Source organism: Leopardus geoffroyi, chromosome A2 (assembly GCF_018350155.1).
Source record: "Leopardus geoffroyi isolate Oge1 chromosome A2, O.geoffroyi_Oge1_pat1.0, whole genome shotgun sequence".
Classification (NCBI taxonomy): Eukaryota; Metazoa; Chordata; class Mammalia; order Carnivora; family Felidae; genus Leopardus; species Leopardus geoffroyi.
In genome coordinates, this window is record NC_059331.1 from 91,311,929 (window position 1) to 91,331,210 (window position 19,282).

The 19,282-nt window shown below is 42.4% G+C and overlaps 1 protein-coding gene across 1 annotated transcript in view; it reads right to left on the reverse strand.

Moving 5' to 3' along the window:
* The window catches only part of ELAPOR2 (endosome-lysosome associated apoptosis and autophagy regulator family member 2), a 178,487-nt gene extending 160,422 nt beyond the window's left edge, over positions 1-18,065 (reverse strand). Inside the window, exon 1 of the mRNA XM_045494660.1 lies at positions 17,759-18,065. Coding sequence (XP_045350616.1) covers positions 17,759-17,947 — 189 coding nt within the window. The 5' untranslated portion in view covers positions 17,948-18,065. The remainder of the gene's footprint in view (positions 1-17,758) is intronic.
* Between the last annotated feature and the right edge of the window lie 1,217 nt (positions 18,066-19,282).

The window sequence follows — 19,282 nt, forward strand, 5'->3', positions numbered from 1 at the left end:
ACCTTTAGCTTCTTTGGAGAAGAAATAAGAAAAGAAAAAGAAAAAGAGAAAAAAGAAGAAAGAAAAAAGAAAAGGGAAGGTAAGGGAGAGAGCAGGGAGGGTAGGTGAGAAAAAGAGAGAGAGAAAGAGACAGAAAGAAAGAGTCCCCAAAGTTTATGGAACCACTACTAGTCTGAAAGCATTCTTACTTTGTTCTAAATGTTCAGTTCTAGCCAACCGAATTCCTATCATCGGCCACCAAAAAAAGAAAAATGCAATTAAACCTAGCTATCTTGCTGGATTTTTATTTTGAAATATAATCTCAACTATTACATGAAACTAATGAATATATTTAATTGTCCTTCCAAATGAATACAAACATTACTCTCATCTAGAGAGTACACAAATGCTCATCACCACGATGAACTAAAAAAAAGTTCTCATTTTAGCTTCTGAATGCTTGGTGGGAGGTTTGCCTTCGTCCCTTGCACTCTGACAAACATTAATTGGTAATGAAATGATCTATAGGCAGACAGGCAGGCAAGTGGAAGTAATCCCAACAAGCATATCTAACTAACTGAATGATTAGCTTTTCAAAAATCAAGACGTATCTGAAATAGCACTAAATACTCAGTAAAACAGAAAAATAAATTACCTCCCAGAATATCTCAGAACGTCAACATTCCTTTAGTGCTTACATTTACATTTTGGGCTGCTGCTGGCGAACTTTATAAACAACCCATTTGAAATGCTCGCTAATGAGTTCTTGATATTCATAGATTACATTATCATATTGGAGGTTAAGAATATCAAGTACCATGATTAGAACTATAGTATGTTAAAAATAGATACGCATATGTGGTATAGCCATACAATGGAATGCTACTCAGCAATAAAAAGGAACAAACTATTGAATACACCACAACGTGAATCAATCTCAAAATCATTATGCTAAGTGAAAACAGCCAGTGCAAAAAAAAAAAAAAAAAAAAAAAAACAGAGAGAGAGAGAGTGAATGCCATTGAATTCTATTTATATGAAATTCTAGAAAATGCAAGTGGATCTATAGTGACAGAAAGCAGATCAGTGGCTGCCTAAGGACAGGGTGGGGGGAGGAGTAGATTATGAGGGGAAGCAAGAAACCTTTGGGGGTATTTGAAATGGCTATCTTGATTTTGGCATTCGTTTCTTAAGTGTATACATACATCAAAACTGGCCAAATTATACACTGCATATTTATGTTGTTCAATGTACTTCAATTAATCTTCAATAAAGTTTAAAAAAGATTGAGGCAATTGTTAGCCTTCTGCTAAAATATCTGAATAACACTTTAGAGCAGTATTATTTACATATGTGCTTTTAAATGGGCTAATACGTCTCAAACACTTAGAACAATGCCTGGCCCACATAACTCTGATGTAAGTGTTTAAGGAAAAAGGGAATACAGAACAAAAACACTGAAAGAGTTGTGGTAAAATGATAGAACTATCGCCCATTGATTTCCATTCAGGATTGTCTTTGGTATATAGTGGTTTTTTTCAACAACAGGGTTCGGCCTTTTATGTTTGAAGTTTTAGAGACTTCTGGTTTAAGATGTCATCAGACCCATACCCCTCGCTCTGGCTTAACTCTTCGGCATCCTCTATTCCCAGAACTGCACAGGGCAAGACAGAGACAGAACATGCACTACGTCCAGGGCCCGTCAGGTGTGCTTACTGGGGAAGAACCACGAACAGCTGTCCTCCTTTTTTCTGTCTAAAAAAATTCTTCCAAAAAAAATTTTCCTAAACAAGAATCTAGTTTAGACAGGATGAGCTCCCCCTCAGTTGATCAGCCCAGCAGGACAAAGTTTGCCAGACAACACAATTTGCACTAAGGACTCTACACAGACACCTCGTCCTCGAGACAAGGAGACCAGTGGCCATGGCCACCTACACACCTGTCTGTGGCTGAAACACAGCAGTACAGAGAGCTCATTTTGTTAAAACATGTGCAACACCAAGATCTACCTTGGAGCAGAGGACAGATTTCTAAAACACATGAGAAAGGAATTACTACCCTGAGAAAAAGGAATCTAAAAATGATGGACTAAAGGAGAAAAACATTATAAATAGTTGCTCGGTACACTTGGTAAGATTCCATGTATATCCTGACAGAAGCAGTTGTAAGGAACTAGAGGTACAAACCAGCTCAGGGTAGGCAGAGTGGAAGGCAGTGAAGTTCAGTGGAAAGTGAGATCTCTGAGGACACACACATCCCAGGCTTAGGACTCACTACCTCTGACATCTTTCTCAAGGTATGAATTGCCTTTGAGCTTCAGTTTCCTCAACTCTAAAAGCAAAGGTATGGATAGCTGTGAGGATTACTGTTAATATAAGTAAAGTGCTTCGTACATTTCACTATTCAAGAAATGGTACCGGTTATCAAGAAAATCTGGGACGCCTGGGTGGCTCAGTCGGTTGAGTGTCCGACTTCAGCTGAGGTCATGATCTCATCGTCTTTGGGTTTGGGCCCTGCATCAGGCTCTGTGCTGACAGCTCAGAGCCTGGAGCCTGCTTCAGATTCTGTGTCTCCCTCTCTGTCTCTCTCTCTGCCTCTACCCTGCTCACACTCTGTCTCTTCCTCTCTCAAAAATAAACAAACATTTAAAAAAAATTTTTTTCAGAAAGAAAATCAAAGATAATCAACAAAATACTAGAATTAACAAGACCACTCTATAACAAGATACACAATTTCCAAAAACCAATGGCTTTTCAGCCTATCAGGGGAAAATCAATTAAAAAATAAAATGGTAGGGGTGCCTGGGTGGCTCAGTCGGTTAAGAGTCTGACTTTGGCTCAGGTCATGATCTCCCAGTTTGTCAGATCAAGCCCCGCATCGGGCTCCATGCAGACAATGCAGACCTTGCTTGAGAGTCTCTCTCTCCCCCTCTCTCTGTCTTTCCCTGCTCGTGCTCTCTCTCTCAAAATAAATAAATAAACAAACAAACAAAAAGATAAAATGGTAGGGGAAAGCTGCCATAAAAAAATAGTAACAAAAAACTTACAAAGTCAGTGCTCATGAAACGTACAGAATACTCCAAGTGCCAAAGGAAACTAGGTCTTCAAATGCGAAGATTACACTACAAAGATGACAGTTTTTCCAAATAAGTTAAAAGATTTAACAGAATCCAAGAGAAAATTCCAGTGAGATTTTTTTTTAACTTTTCAAAATTATTCTGAAGTTGAACTTAAAGAGTAGTGAGAACAGCAGAAAAATATTTGAAAGAAAAGCAACAAGTATATTATAAAATCATATTACAAAATTCTGTGTGCAATCTTGGTATAAATAAATAAATAAATAAATAAACAGCATACAAAGTAGCCCAAAAGAAATCAAATACTTTTGAGGATATGTATGTCACTTTTTATACATAATAGATTAAAAAGAATGTATATGCCCACACAATAGATGGTACAGAAAACAAATCAATGGAGAAAGGATGAATTACGGGTTGTTCAAAACACTATTTAGGAAACCTGGTTATTAAAAAATAAAGTTAGATGCTTACCTTACATTAAGCACTGAATAAAAATTCTAGAGAAGTCAAAATGAGGAATAAGTTCACAGCATAGAGTTAAATGAAAAAAAAAAAAAAAGATTACCAAACTGTATGTGCAGAATATTCCAATTTTGTAAACATACATGTATATTTGCCATGAAATATATGCAAAGACATATGAAATATGTGATAGAGACAGGGTTTCCTGATGGTTACAAATGTGAGCAATGGGGCAGCAGCTGGGGCTCACAGGTAGTAATTCTACCAAACTGGAAGTATTAGGACCAATCTCATTAGAGTCTGGAGGATGAATTCATCAATTAGTAAATGAAATGCCCTAAAATTGTTCCTATTGTTCTTTTTATTAATTTTTCCTACTACAGATGCTAAAATGTTAAAAGTAGTGTGCTTATTTGGTAAAATTATGAGTATTTTTATCGCCTCATTTTTCTAGAATGCACACGTACTGCATTTAATTTTCAAAAGGTCAAATGTAAAAAAAAGGCATCGTAAAAAAAAATAGAGCAAATAGTGTTAATATTTACCTGCTCTTTAGATACGGAAGCACTTCCCCAGCATACCAAGCTCAGATATGTTTAAGCATCAACTGTTATTTAGTTCAAGTTATTTCCTAGTATGCATTATCGATATGCCCAAGAATTACCAAATAGAAGTCGGCATCAGACTTAAATTTCAAATGGCCAATTTTTTCCACTCTCCATTTTAGGATGTTACATTAAACACCAAAGGGCAATTGTTTTATGTTTACACGGTAGCAATCTTAGAATAAAGTGTTAAATATGACAGCTTAAGAAGGAATGTGTCCTAGAACTAAAGCGCCGAGGATAAAGATTTCTCTTCTTGTTACAAGAGGAATGTATGTAACCTTGAACAGTCATTGAACTGCCCCTTAAAGCCACCATGTGAATATAGGCACACAGTAGGGAACCAGAACTCATCATTCCCACAGATGTGACCTAGGCCATCAGCCTGCCCAAAAGAGGAAACCTGCAACTTCCAAAGTACAAACAAGCAGTTCATGACGCTACTGACATAAAACACCTTCTCGGATGAACTAAAATCTGCACCCTTTTGTCTACTACCCACCAATCCTAATACCATCCTCTAAAAGAGCATTATATTAATGCTTCTACTACGTGACGGCACATAATGCATTTGAAGCTATCATGATTCCCTCAAGTTTTCTCAGAGCTACCCAGCCTCAGTTCCTTTGGTCAGTCATCAAGTATTTGGACATACCTTCTAAATACTTCATTTCCTAACTGGCACGTCAAGTCAACATCGCCATATGTCAATATCCCTCTTCAAATATTACTCCTAAATTGAATCACTAACCTAAGTTAAACGTCTACCTTCTGTGAGCCAAGTACTCTGCTCTTATTAATAGAGCCTAACACACACACCATCAGTGCTTTTAGCAGCCACGTGACATCTATGGCTTCAAAAGTACTTTTAAGCAAGACCTCTTCATCCTTTTTCAGCAAGACTTCCTCATCCTATGCTTAAACAACTAAATTTCAGAACCCAAAAGGACAGTCTATACTTAGAACAATTATGTTTGCCCATTATTCTAGCCTTTCAAATCATCTTGAATCCCAATTCTGCTTTCCAAGTCATTAGGCATCTTTCCCAGATTTCTGACTTTACAAAATTTGGCTAAGCCTTCCCAAAACCAAAACATCGATTAAATAGTAAAACAACAACAACTCAAAGATTAGACACTAAGACCAAAGGTACACTAGGCCCCCAGCCGTGGTTTTGCTTTTGGTGGTTTCAGTTACCCATAAGCAACCAACCCCAAGGCAGATGATCCCCCTCCTGATGTATAACCAGAAGTTCAATAATAGCCTAATGCAACATTGTCATTCACCTCACTTCACCTGATCACGCAGGCCTTTTATCATCTCACATTATCACAAGAAGGGTGAGTACAGTACAGTGAGATATAGAGAGATCACATTCATGTAACTTTTACCACAGTATACTGTTGTAATTGTCCTATTTTATTATTGTTGTTAATCTCTTACACAAAATGTACAGCACTTTGTCACAGGAATGTATGTACAAGAAAAAACACAGTATATATAGGGTGCAGTAGTGTCCAGGGTTTCAGGCATCCACTGGGGGTCTTGGAATATATCCCCTGTGCATGACGTGGGGACTATAGTACTACACTGAACACCTCCCTCCAGATTGGCATCAATTCCTTAAATTAATAACCTTAGGGTACATCTGGGTTCAAATAGCCAACAATCTGCCTAGTGATACGATCATTCAGCATATACTTCTGCTTCTTGCCCACAAGGATATGATGTTTCAAACGCCTTACTAAACGTCAAGCGACACCACATAGGTATCATCCTCCAGATTTCCTGGTGGTCAGCTACCCCTTCAATCCTCAGCCAGCTTCTGTGCTATCACCGTACCGGCTGTGCCTTCTCAGTTTCCTTCTCAATTGCTTCTGGCTCAGCTTGCTTTTTACATGCCGGCGTTTCCTGGAGCCCGCTCCTCAGCACACTGCTCTTGCTGCCTGCTAAGAGCCCAGGTGACCTCATCAACGCCAGTGGCCTCAAGTACCTCTTATGTGCTTGTGGCTTACACGCTGTCTCTTTGTTGCACTCGCAGACATCCAGCTGTCTCTGGGAGAGCGCTATTTGGAAGTCCCTTGGGCACTTTAAACTCACGATGCCAATAATGAACTCATCCTCTTTCTTTCAGCCACCTGGCCTCCTCCTCCTAAATGTTCAGTCTCAATGAAAGGCTAAGCATCTACCCAGCAGCCCAAGGCTAAAGCCCTAGCAGTCCCTGGAGGCTGCGATGTATCACTGAGTACTACCACTACCCTGCTCTGTCAGCTGCCCAGCTCTGACTTCTTGCTCTCCCCGTGGGAGAGGCAACTGTCCCCTACCTGATCTCCCTGCCTCCAATAAGATCCCTCCTTCATCATCCTCCTTTTACCAACAGAATAATCCTAACCTGATGTCAGTGGCTCCCCACAGCTTTCCTGCCTTCCCCACAACCTAGCCATCTCTTGCCACTCCTACCCACGTGCCTTCACTCTAGCCCTTGAAATGGTCATAGGAGTTAAGGCCTCTGTGCTGTTACACAACCTATTTTCTCTGACCGAGAAATGCTGGCCTCTTTGCATCCCAGAAAGCACTTCGGGAAATCTTTCAAAACTCAGCTCCAACAGGACTTTCTCTGAGGCCAGGGTTCCTTAATCTGATTCAGTTGCCCCTTCTCCTTGCTTCCATGTAACCCTGTGCACAACTCCCTCACAGCATGTAACCCGTCTGTACTGTAATAATCATAGACTTAGGCATTAGTAGTTTCCCAGTGAAAGAAATACAGGATATGAACTCATTACATGCTAGATGAACAGATAAACATATGAATGGCCACTGAAAAAGAAAGAACACAGAATGAAGTAGGACGATCTTGAAATTTCAAAAACACAATCTTAGAACAAAAGACTGTCATTCCAAGCCCAAGAATTCTTAGTCATTTTGCAGTTGCTTTAGTATTTTTGTCAGCCAAACACATGATAGACTTCATTTATTGGAGGAATTTAGTAAGGTACTATGTACCAAAAAACAGTGTTTTTAAAAATTGAATATTTTCCTAGGGGCGCCTGGATGGCTCAGTCAGTTAAGCATCTGATTCCCAGTTTCAGCTCAGGTCATGATCTCATGGTTTATGAGACCAAGCCCCACATGGGACTCAAGGCTGAGAGACTGGAGCCTACTTGGGATATTCTCTCTCTCTCTCTCTCTCTCTTTCTCTCTCTCTCTCTCTCTCTCCCCCCCTCCCTCTCTCTCTCTCTCTCTCTCTCAAAATAAACTTTAAAAAAGTAAAAATTAAAATAAATAAAAATTAAACTTATTGCTATTTGATGTGTTAAGTAATTCTATATATTTTTAGACCATATATTTTTACAGTCTAAATAACTAATTGCTTTCTCTGGGTATTATATTATCTCAAGACATGAGGACAGGAAAAAAATCTAGAGAAATATATTTTCAGTGTATACTGAATGGTATCCTTACTACAATGAGGAGCTTATATATATAAGAAAAACATTAAATGAAAATACCTAAACAGAAAATTCTCCAAAAAACTAAGTGATATGAAAAATATTGACTCTCAATAGTGATTAAAGAAATGTTAATTACATCAGTGAGACAGCATTTTCCACCATCAAGTTAGTAGCAATAAGTAACAATTTCCAGTATTGCCCAGGATATAGTTCACATTCTTTGACCTAAGATTTCTGCTGCAAGTAATGTATCTTCAATAATAAGAAACTCAGACAATGTTTTATGTTATTATAACATTTGTACATTACAAACAATGAAAAACCTCAGCACCCCAAATTAAATATACTCATTCATTCAAGAAGCATTTATTAAGCATTTACTGTCTCAAGCCCTGTTTGAAACGCCAGGGATAAAGTAGCTTATTTTCAAAGAGAAAGAGAGAGGAAGGGAAGAAGCAACTGGCTTGTCTTGATGGAGCTTGCAACTTATTGGTGAGGAGGGGGGGGTCATAAAAACAAAACAAAAAAATAATTAGAATATATATTATAATGGATGCTGAAAAGTGCTGTGGAGAAAAATGAAAGCACAAAATGAGGATGGAAAGGAGGAGGTTGCTATTTTTAACAGGAGTCCCGAGAAAGCCCTACTGAGAAGATGACAAGTGAGTAGAAACCTGAAGCACATGAGGGAGAAAAGCCAAATAGCTGAATGAAGGAAGTTGCAAGCAGAGCAAAGCAGAGGCCCTGAGAAAAGAGCTCACATAACACATTCTAGAAAGAGCAAGGAGACTGGAGAGGCTGAAGCAGAATTAAGAATGGAGAGAGTCCTATGAAACAGGCTTTCTCAAGCGTCATTAGGGGCTTAATGGGAAGTTGGACCACACTGGGTCCTATAAGCCACCAGCTTTGGTTCTGAATGAAGCCTTCAAAGAGCTATGAGTAGTAGAATAACACTTTTTTGGACTTATGTTTTAATGTGATCTCTTAAGGGCTCTGTTGAGATTAACTAAAGGAGATCTAGACGGGAAGTTATAATCCAGGCAAGAGACGATGGTGGTGTGGCCCAGAAGGTGAAAAGTTCTGACGCTAACTATATTGAAGCAGGACAACAGAGTTTGCTGACAGACTGGATATAGGAAGTAGGAGAAAAAGAAGTCTGTGGAGACTCTAAAGTTTTAGGCCTGAGCCACTGGAAGGGAGGAGTTCTCATTAGAGGAAATGGGGAAAGAGTAGGTTTAGAGCAGTTTCAGGAGCTCAGGTTCAAATGTGTCAGGTTTGAGTTCAACTATCCAAGTGGAGACACCAAGGCTGTGCAAGCTGGGAATCCAGGGAAAGGTCCAGTGAGGAGAGATGTAAATCTGAGAGCTGTCCACGTGTAGATAGTATTTAAAGCTAAGAAACTAGATGATACCACCAAGAGTGTGAGGATGACCAAAAAAAAAAAAAAAAAAAGATAGGAGGGCCAAGGATTAAGCCTGGAAAGCCCCAGTGTAAGGAAATCAGGGAGATGAGACAGAACCAGTAATGACTGAAGAATCACAGTGTAGAGAGACACCAAGACAGTGAGGTGTGCCTGAAGCCAAGTAAAAGTTTTAGTGGTGACAGAGCAACCAAGTCCAGGGTTTCTGACAAGGCAGGGAAAGGTGAGGAACAACAGCTGGATTTAGCAAAGAAAAGATCATCGTTCACCTAGACAAGAGCATATGCAGTGAAATGGTGAAGTAAATGACTTATAAGTAAACAAAGGTAGACATTCAAATGATGCAATATTTTGCAATATATTACATATTAAGATATTTATAACTATTATGGAAATATTTACAAAGAAGTGTTAGTGGCATTGGAAAATGGTTATAACAAGAGAAGAAAAGACACAAGACAAGCTCGCTTGTGGTTTGGAAAAGAAAAAGAAAAAAAGAAAGAAAATGTGCAAGTGGAAATGTGCTAAAACATTAATACCAGATATCCCCAAGTGGAAGAACAACAGCTGACTTTTTTTATACTTTATTTTCTAAAATTTTCACAACACACAACCTCAATAATTAGAAAAATACCCCTAGGGCCGCCTGGGTGGCTCAATTGGTAAATGCCCAACTTCGGCTCAGATCATGATCTCGCACTTCCTGAGTTTGAACTCCACATCAGGCCCTGTGCTGACATCTCAGAGCTTGGAGCTTGCTTCAGATTGTGTGTGTGTGTGTGTGTGTGTGTGTGTGTGTGTGTGTGTCCCTCCCCCACTCATGCTCTGTCCCTCAAAAATAAATAAAATGTTAAAAATTTAAACATGAAAAAAAAGAATACCCCTATGAAATACTTTTGTAAGTTAACAAATTTCTTATCTACCTCCTAGCCCTTTCATACTTCAGTCCATCCCTTCAGAAACACTGTTTTTAACCTCAACGTGCATAATAACTGCTATCTGGATTGCATTAAAATTTACAAAGCATTTTCAAATTCATTAGATTCTCCCAGTAACTCTAATGTAGATAAGGCAGGAGTTACTATATTCATTTTCAGACAAAGAAAGACTCAAAGAGAATGATTTGCACATGGTCACATAAAACGGTGACCGAGTACAAATTCGAATATTGATTGCCCACCTTTGATACTACATCTACTCTAACAAGAAGACACTTTGCAGTTAGAGCAAAGTATACACAACACTCTCCTCCTCTTAAGTAGCAAACATTGGAAAACATTAACCAAAAAGGCTGACCATACTTTCTTTATATTACCATGTTTATCTATTCCAATGTCTATTTCAGAGAGAAACACTCATTAATTCCCATGTTTCCGTCTTCCCTCAGGCCTTAGGCTCTTAGAGAGGGATGACAAGGTCCTCTGCATCCTGTATTAGCAGCAGCATCCTGCCTAGTACCTGGTGTACAGAAGATAACAGAGAAATGCTTTCTGATACACTTCAGGCTAATGGGAGGAGCTCACGCCCGACTGGATGTGATTATTGCAGGAGTTTCTAAAATGCCCTGCAGAAACAGCAATCAGCTTGAGTTATAGCTGAAGGAGTTTTAACGATGAAACAGATCCCTGGGTTTAAGGCAGTATACTGTACTCCTCCCCTTATAACTAGGACAGTTCAGGGTATAACATAACCCTGGAGAGCTGGCTGTAACAAAGATTGCTGGGGCACAACCCCAGGGCTTCTGATTTAGCAGGCTGTGTGCAAGGCCCAAGAACTTGCATTTCTTACAAGTTTCCAGGTAATGTTAACACTACTAGTCCTATGATCCCACTTTGAGAACCACTGACCTAGAGAAAAGACCTATAAAAGTGAAGATGTGAATAAGCAATAAATAGTATCCTGAACTCCAGAGCTATAAACTGAGTTGAGAATAGACTTCAATATATTCTGATCACTGGGTTTTTATTTCAGTGTCTTAAATCTGGTACAAATGAGAGAAGATGTCAATTAAGATTAAATGTACTATAAAGATCAATTTCTTTTTATAATTTAAAAAGTGGAAGCCACCCACACTACTTTACTTTCAAGGCAGTGATCAGTGCTGCCAGAAAAGAGGACCTACATCTTACTCATCTTTAAAACCCCTAAAGTGTCTTCAACGTAAAGATATTTAATCACTGTCTGTTGAAAAAGATGATGAAATCCTGCCCTCAATGAGCATATCATGTACTTGGGGGAGTGGGGGAGGATGTTCCAAGCCTCTGGTAAAGCATATGACCTTTGCATGACTTAGAAAATGATGTCTCTTCTGGACTATAAATTGGGAAAAGGTAGTCCTTCCTGCAGATGGACGCCAACCTGTGCCAGGACAGCTGGCTGGCCACATGCACACAGGACAGATTCTAGCTCTTATTTGCCCCCCTAGCTGGGTGCCCTTCTTCAGGGCACAACTCACCCAACTGTATAGGATGGTCCTGTGCGTGCAAAACATTTGTAGAACAGCATACACACGCCCGAGAGTAAACAATGGGCTGCGACTAGAATTCAGAGAAAAGATCCTTTGTCTTTAGCAGTTAAAGGGTTGAGGCGTTAAAGGAGGATACAGGAATTAATCCTGGCCGGGTGGCTTCCTTTGTCTGAGATGTTCTATCGCCACCAAGCACAACCTTCATCCAGCAAACCCCTACCCTTCCTTTAGGACTGGGCTTAAACGTCCTTTCCTCGGGAATCCCCTGACCCTGGACTAGGAGAGCTATACACCTGTCCTGCACACAGCAAATCACACCACGATGGTAAACATGACTGTATGATGGGCTATGTTGTTTCGATTCTGCCCTCACAAGATTATAAAGCTCAGTGTGGGCAGGGCCATACGCATGGTGCGCCATTTCACCACCACCAGTAGCTGGTAGTTAAGTACACAATAAATATGGGTTTAATATTGAAATATTACAGGTAGCTTAGATTAAGAAATGCAAAAAGGGACAAGAAATATCCATGGTTTTTTCAATGGGGAGGAAAAGGCAACCCAAATTTGGCTGGTGTTTTCTGACAATAAAGAAGATCCAAGGCACTTCTGAAGAATGCACTATGATAGGAAAATGTGCCACTCTATACTATGCTCTGCTATTTCCATCCCTTGTGCTAAAATATGACACTTCACAGAACTGTCAACTCTTAGTTTTACATTGTAAATATTGATGGTGTGAAGACTTGTTCGCATTTGCCTAAAACATGAGAAATGGTTCTCAGCGGAAGGACTTGAAATGGAAAATTCACCTCCACAAGCCTCGCAGAAAAGATTATCTCAACTGCTTGAAAACAGAGGCTGGGTCCTAACCCCTTTCCAGGCAGTGTGACTTTAGAATCTCTGACACCCTCCCCCACAGCTCATGACCTTCAGAGACCACCTGCTCAAAGCTTCTCAACTGTTGCCATCCGAATCTGAAACAGAAGATATGGCCATTTGCAATTCTCCTGATTCATGCAGATGTGGAAGACCCAATCTCTAACCTAATCTACAAATGCTGTATAATAAAGTTCTGCTCTATCACCCCTGCCTTGCCTCTCAGTTGATACTCAAGCTATCCCCACCGTTCCACAGGAACCACTCTGGCATTGAGTACCAACAACCTAGTGGTCAGATTCAATATTCTATTTAATCCTCATCGTACTGGAGTTTCTTTGGGCAACTGACACCACAACCACCCCTTTCTTCTTCCAAGGCTTTTCTCACCTTCCTCACACTCTGTAGAGTCCATTTCCCTTACAGTAGCATTACTTACATGTCTCCTTTGCAGATGCCTTGATTTCTACCACCTTTAATGTTAGTAAAACCTTACTTTTCATCCTCTTTGTTCCCACTCTCTGGACGAGCATCCAATCCAGCAGTTTCAACCATGTCTTTTGTTCAAGTTCAAGTGAACTTGAACAGACCCCTGAGCAACAAGGCCTGATACCCAACTGCCTAATGACCAACTCTACTTAAAGTCAACCTCTCCAGAACCAAGGTCCTCATCTTGTCTTCCTCACTTTCATTCTCAAGGAGGTGAGAGGCACCATCTTCTCCTCAAGCCAGGACCTTTCATTCCCTCACACTCCACATCCACTTACTGAAAATTCTACCTTCCCAGCACACCCGCTGTGCCATCTTCATGGCTGCTTCTTAGCTGAGGTCCATTATCCTTTATCTGGACTATTACAATTGCTCCTAGCAGGTCTTACCCCTTTCTATCTCCTAGCCCTCTAATATGGATTCCATATCGTTGCCAAAGTAGAGCGTACTTTATTGCTCCTGATTTTTACATCCTTCTATTGCTCCCCAACACCCACGAAATGAAGACCAGCTTATTAGCATGATATGGAGTACCCTATGATCAAGCTTCTTCTGCTTGCCTCGCAGACTCATCTCTCACTAAACTCTCCAGAGCATGCTGTATTCCAGTTACAAGCTGTTTTGTCTCTCTGCCCTTTTTCAACCTCTATTCTACACCAGAGATGTCCTTTCTAGCCCACACTCACATATGATCCTTGTCTGCTTGGCAAATTCCTCTTCATCTTTCAGGTCTCATTCACTTCCTCTACAGGGCGTTTTCATGATCTTTCTCACTAGATGTGACATCCCCTTTCTCCTTTCATGGCACCCAATCACTGCAATTGTTTACATTTCTGTCTCACCCCTACCCAATTAAATGTTTTTTTTAATTTGTAATTTCACATCATCTGACATGTCACCTGGCACATAGTATAAGCTCAATAAACGTCTGTGGAATAAAATCTGTTGGCAGGACATCATCATCCTCAAGATTCAGAGACCAGTGGAATCGTATTATGCAGGATTTGAGAGCAGTGAACTAAGAATCAAGCTATTTTCTGATTTAATTTTCAAAATTTAAATAATGCAAACATAATCCACTTACTTCTGTTCTTTTTACTCTCATAACTCTATCTTCTAATACCTTACTCCAATTCTGAATCATCTGTTGGCCTTTATCATTTTTTCCTCTGGCAGGTCCATTAAGTCCTATTATTCAATGAGTCAAAAATTCCATTCCATTCAATTCTTGGATAAGCCTGTCCTCTGAAGAAGCTCTGAAATCTCCCCGTAGACCCTTTCTGAAATATCACAATCTAGGTCTACTAATCCAGCAATAATCAACTCTCACATTTATATAGATTTATTTTTCCTTTAATATATAGTAACTTCATCCTCACAACAGAAATAGGTAGGTCAGTTTTTATTACTGTCATTTTACAAGCAATGAACTCGGGCCAAGAAATCCATAGGATGCTTATCCTTCATAACTTTCCCCACACACAGGCCTGAGAAATTAATTCTGCACATTCTGACGTCCAGTCTTCATTTTTTTTTTCTTTAAGCACCATTTACCCAAGTCGCATCCTGTTGTCCTCCCTCTGCTGGCACACTGACTTTACGTTTTATTTCTGTCTCCCAACCTATAGCTTTCCTGTCGATACCTGTGCTTCCACTCTACTGATCTGATCACCAGCTGAGTATTCCAAAGTAATCTTTTTTCTCCCTTTTTTGGCTCCATCATCTAATGACTTGACAAAGTAAGTTGTATTTTATGAGTTTCACCCCTGAGTCCAATGCTCTGCAAAAATCTAAGTGAAACTTTATCCATAACCCAGTTGTCTTTTTTTTTTTTTTCCTGAACTCCAGCAATTATAACTTGACTAGTCCCAGGACAATTTTCTGTGCTCTTTTTCCTTCCCTTGCTTTCCTCCCAAATCAAGCAAGGAAAATCAGAGTCTACGTAACTCAGTTAATCATGACTACTTTTATAAAAATACTGATCAATGAGGGTGAAACTCAAACTCCTGGGGGGAAAAAATATCTGGTTTAGAATTACAGATTTTTCCATCATTTTCAACATTCTCTCAGATTATTGAGAGCTGGCCTTTGTTTCCAGCCTCTGATCCCACTCTTACAATCCTCCCCAGCTCACAGTTCTGTTCTAGTGTGTGCCATTCACCTCTGTTTCTTTTTTTTTTTTTTAAGTTTATTTATTTTAAGAGAGAGAGCATGCGCACACGTGGAAGGGGCAAAGAGAAAGGGAGAGAGAGAACCTCAAGCAGGCTACTTACTGTCAGTGCAGAGCCAGATATGGGGCTCAAACTCACAAACCATGGGATCATCACCTGAACCCAAATCAAGAGTCAGTCACTTAACCAACTGAGCCACCCAGGTGCCCCACCTGTTTGTATTACTAAATAGTGGAAAGGGACAAATGGGCAAGACTGAACACAAAATACTTACTTTATGTCTGTGCTCACAGGAGTTTGGCCTACAATTCCACACCTCTACTTCGGAGGACACCTCCCCCCTACCTCCCAGGACAAGCAGACCCTTACCCTCAGAGCCTGAAAAACACCTGCCCTTCTCCCTTTGCTCTCAAAAATAATGTCAGAGAGAAACCGTGATCAATTCTATATAACTGTCTCAGCTAGTTAGACCAGATGGCCAGGAGCAAATTTAGCCCCTATGATCCTGCTTGGCCCCTCCAAATTCCAAAGAAAGCTCTAACTCCCAGTCAGTCATCTTACAAATGTTGCCAGTCATCGGAAAGAATATAAATGGATCTGTGCATCACCATTTCTAAAAACACAACGAGCCACAGGCAAGCTCAATACAACCCTCCTCTATGAGTCATTTATTCCCACTTTTGGGGGGGAAATTCAAACGAGACCTCAAGGAATTGAGTCACATGCAATTTCTAAAGTTAGTGCAACAAAGAGTAGAATCAATTGAAGAGAAACTTCCTCAACTTTTTGGCACCTTCCTGCCTTTCATTTCAGTATTTCGTTGTTAGGCTACAGACTCCTATTCTGTTCTTTCTAGGTGTACCTGTGTGGTCCATGTGTTCATCTAAAGGATCAGATGGGACACCTGGGTGGCTCAGTCAGTTACGCATCTGATTCAGCTCAGGTCATGATCTCGCAGTTTGTGGGTTCGAGCCCCACGTCAGGCTCTGTGCTGTCAGCTTGGAGCCGGAAGCCCACTTGAGATTCTGTGTCTCTCTCTGCCCCTTCTCTGCTTGTTCTCTGTCTCTCTCTCTCTCAAAAATAAACATTAAAAAAAAAAATTTAAAGGATCAGTCCAGTTGTAGTGACCAAAAAGCATCACTCCATTGGCCATGTCTTTGACCCTGAAGGTTCAAGTAGATTCCTCATTACTAAGAATTAGTGTTACAAGACTTCTCATTTCAGAAAAAAAGAAGTATGTTGTGTATATTGAGGCTGGGGGCTGGAGGTAAGGCTTTAGGTTTGTCCTGTTATGACTGTTCAACCTGAGGATATCCAAGAAGCAGCTTCCCATGGAAACGTGGAGGAACGGATCATTCCCAAGTGATAGGTAAAGTTGAAGAACACAGATTACACTACTAATTATATTGATAAACTCTGAAGTTAAACACAGCTGTTTGTTGAGCACTTGCCCTGATTTCCCCAATTGCAACGCTCTGCGTGCTCCCACACATGCCTTTGATCTGATTCTCTCTCATTTCGGTCTGTCCTGGGACTTGTACTATGGGAGAGGAAGATGAAAATCCAAGGAAGATGGATGAGGTCCAGAACACAAATACTCTACAGTTCAAGCCTGGGTAAAATTCAGAAGTTACAGCATTCACACACAAAGGAACTGTGTCTGGCCATTCTTCCCAGAGGGGCTATGGGCTAACCTATTTTTGCTACAAAAATTAAAATGACCCATCACCCTGATTCCTAACAATCTTCCTAAAAACAGTATTCAATCCTCATATCCTGCCCAACGTAATCACTCAAAGTAGGTCAGAAATGTTGCTTCCTTCCCCTCATTGATTTTCATTAAGAGGATGGACTTTCTGGAACACTAAAAGGAAAGATAAACACCCAATACAACTACCAACGACACCCCCTGTAAATTTTTGGCACGTTAAGTCCAGCTCCCCTAAAAGCAGGAGAAAATCTCATCACCCATAATTATTCTTTCTGGCTGTAAATCAACAATAATCTCGAACCACAAAACAAACAGTGGCAATGCTTCATCCAGATGAACACCTCCCAAAAGGAGCATATTCACTCTGTCTTTTCTAATTTTCTAGATCACCAACCCGCCTCTTCTCTAAGTACACACTCTTTTATTCTCCCTAATTCATATCCATATTTTGCCAGAAGGATGCCAAGTGATACCACACACTGGCTTAGCAAGTCCCCAGGGCCTCATTAGGAAGCTGAGCGCGGGCGAGGGGGAAGAAGGGGTTGGTAGAGACCCCACAAGGTCTAGGGGAAGCCAGGGGACTGGAGAAAGGGCGAGGAGGGGCGGGGAGCGGGGGCAGCGGGAAACCCTCCTGTGGCAGTATCTGGCTCTCTGCAAGAGCTGTGAAGAGACAGGTCTCCAAATCCCAGCAGCGGGGCTTCCCCAGTCTCCCCGCCATCCCACTCGCTGAAATCTCTCCCAAGGCCCCAGGTCCTCAAGCCTGGCACTCTGAAGAGGGCGCCGCAAAGTCCTTCAGTGCCCTGAGAACAGGAGCGCGAACGGAAAAAGCATCACCCAAAAGACAGCAAAGCCACACACCCTCTCTCGGCCAGCCTCCCGGGGCGGGCAACTTCATCCCTGCCACAAACCAAAGCCCCTGTCCCCCAAGGAAGGCAGAAGGCGACGGTGGGGAGGGGGACGAACGGGCACCAGCCTCGCCCCTCTCCTCCCGCTGGTCCTCCCCCTCCCCCGCAAACTCCAGGTAAAGGACCAGGTGCGGCTCACCTCCAGGCAAGGAGGAAGCGGGCGGCCGGAGGAGGAGGGCAGGTCCCCAGCCCAGGCCACCCGGCAGCCGGCGAGCGCCCAGCAGCAAATCCAGGCGGGGCTCCAGGGCGGCGAGAGCCCGCAGCGGGGAGCCCCCGCCCGCCGCCCCCGGCCCCTCCCCCGTGCCGGCCCCGGGGCGAGGAGCCGCATCTCCGTCCCGCTGCGGTCGGCCGGCCGGCAGGAAGGCAGCCTCCCCGGGTGGGGCGCGCTCGGCTCGCCGCGCGCTCGCCCCCTGCCCGTCCGCCCGCTGACAGCTCGGCTGCGCTCGCTGCCGGGCAGCCGGCGCCGGTGCTCCCGTCACGCCGGAGGGAGGGACCGCGGGGCGCGGGCGCGGCGCGGGGGCGGGACGCGGGGCGGAGACGCGGGGGCCTGGGCGCAGGTGGCGCGGGCGGGGGCTGCGGCCCGGCCGAGCGAGTCCAGTCCGGAGGGGGCTGCGCCGCCGCCGGGCCCGCGCCTCGCGACGCCGCGGAGGGCGAGCGAGGTCGGGGCCCCCCTTGGTGTCCCCGGTCCCCGCGGCCCGCCAGGAGGGGCGCTCCAGGGATGGAGCCAGAGTAAAACACTGGACACCAGGATATTGTTTATCCGGCGGCGCCGTTTTAAAACCTCCCAACTGACCCGCATCACACACACTCCCAGATGCGCCCTAGGAACAGCCCTGGGTGAGGATCCAAGCTAGAGGGCGTCAGATCGATTTTTTGGTGATTAGGGTTTGCGTGATATGGCAGGGAGGAAAGGGGAATGAAATATCGATGCAGTTGGTGACTCAGTTTTCTCACCTGCTTAACGAAAACAGTAACCATACCTACCCCCGTAGGGTTGTGAAGAGAATTAAATTAATCGACGTGCATGAAGCACTTAGGGCAGTGCCTGGCAAGCAGTAGATGCGGTACGGGTTGGTAGTAATTGTAACCACAAGTACAGCTACTCCTCGTGTCATTTCATGGGAACCGTATCACCTTGGGCAAGAAAGCCCTTTCGTTTCCGGAGGAAGCAGTTTTTCCATAAGTACGATTACTGGGGTGGCCTTCATGTTTTCTTTCATTGAAAATATACTGAACGGGGTAGTGGACACCAACTGGTGCATGAAATGGGCATGATGCCTTCCTCACTTTGGGGGATCCCAGAGGTTCCTTCCTGGCCTGCAATTCTGTGATTACATGAATTATCCTGTTATTCAACAGGAGCACCCAAGTTTCTGAAAATTGAGTACCTGGAGAAATGTACCTGGCAGACTCATAAATTGACCTGAATATTTCTGTGACTCCCTAATATTTTTTTAAATAAACATTTCCACGTGGAATGTGAAGTTTCTCTCTCTCTCTCTCTCTCTCTCTCTCTCTCTCTCTCGTCTGGTTGTAATAATAATGCATGTTTATTGTAAACATTTTGGAAAATACTTAAAAGCATCAGGAAGAATGTAAAAATTAGTAGGGATCCCACCAATGAGACATGACACCAGTAATGTTATTAGCATCTGGAAGACGT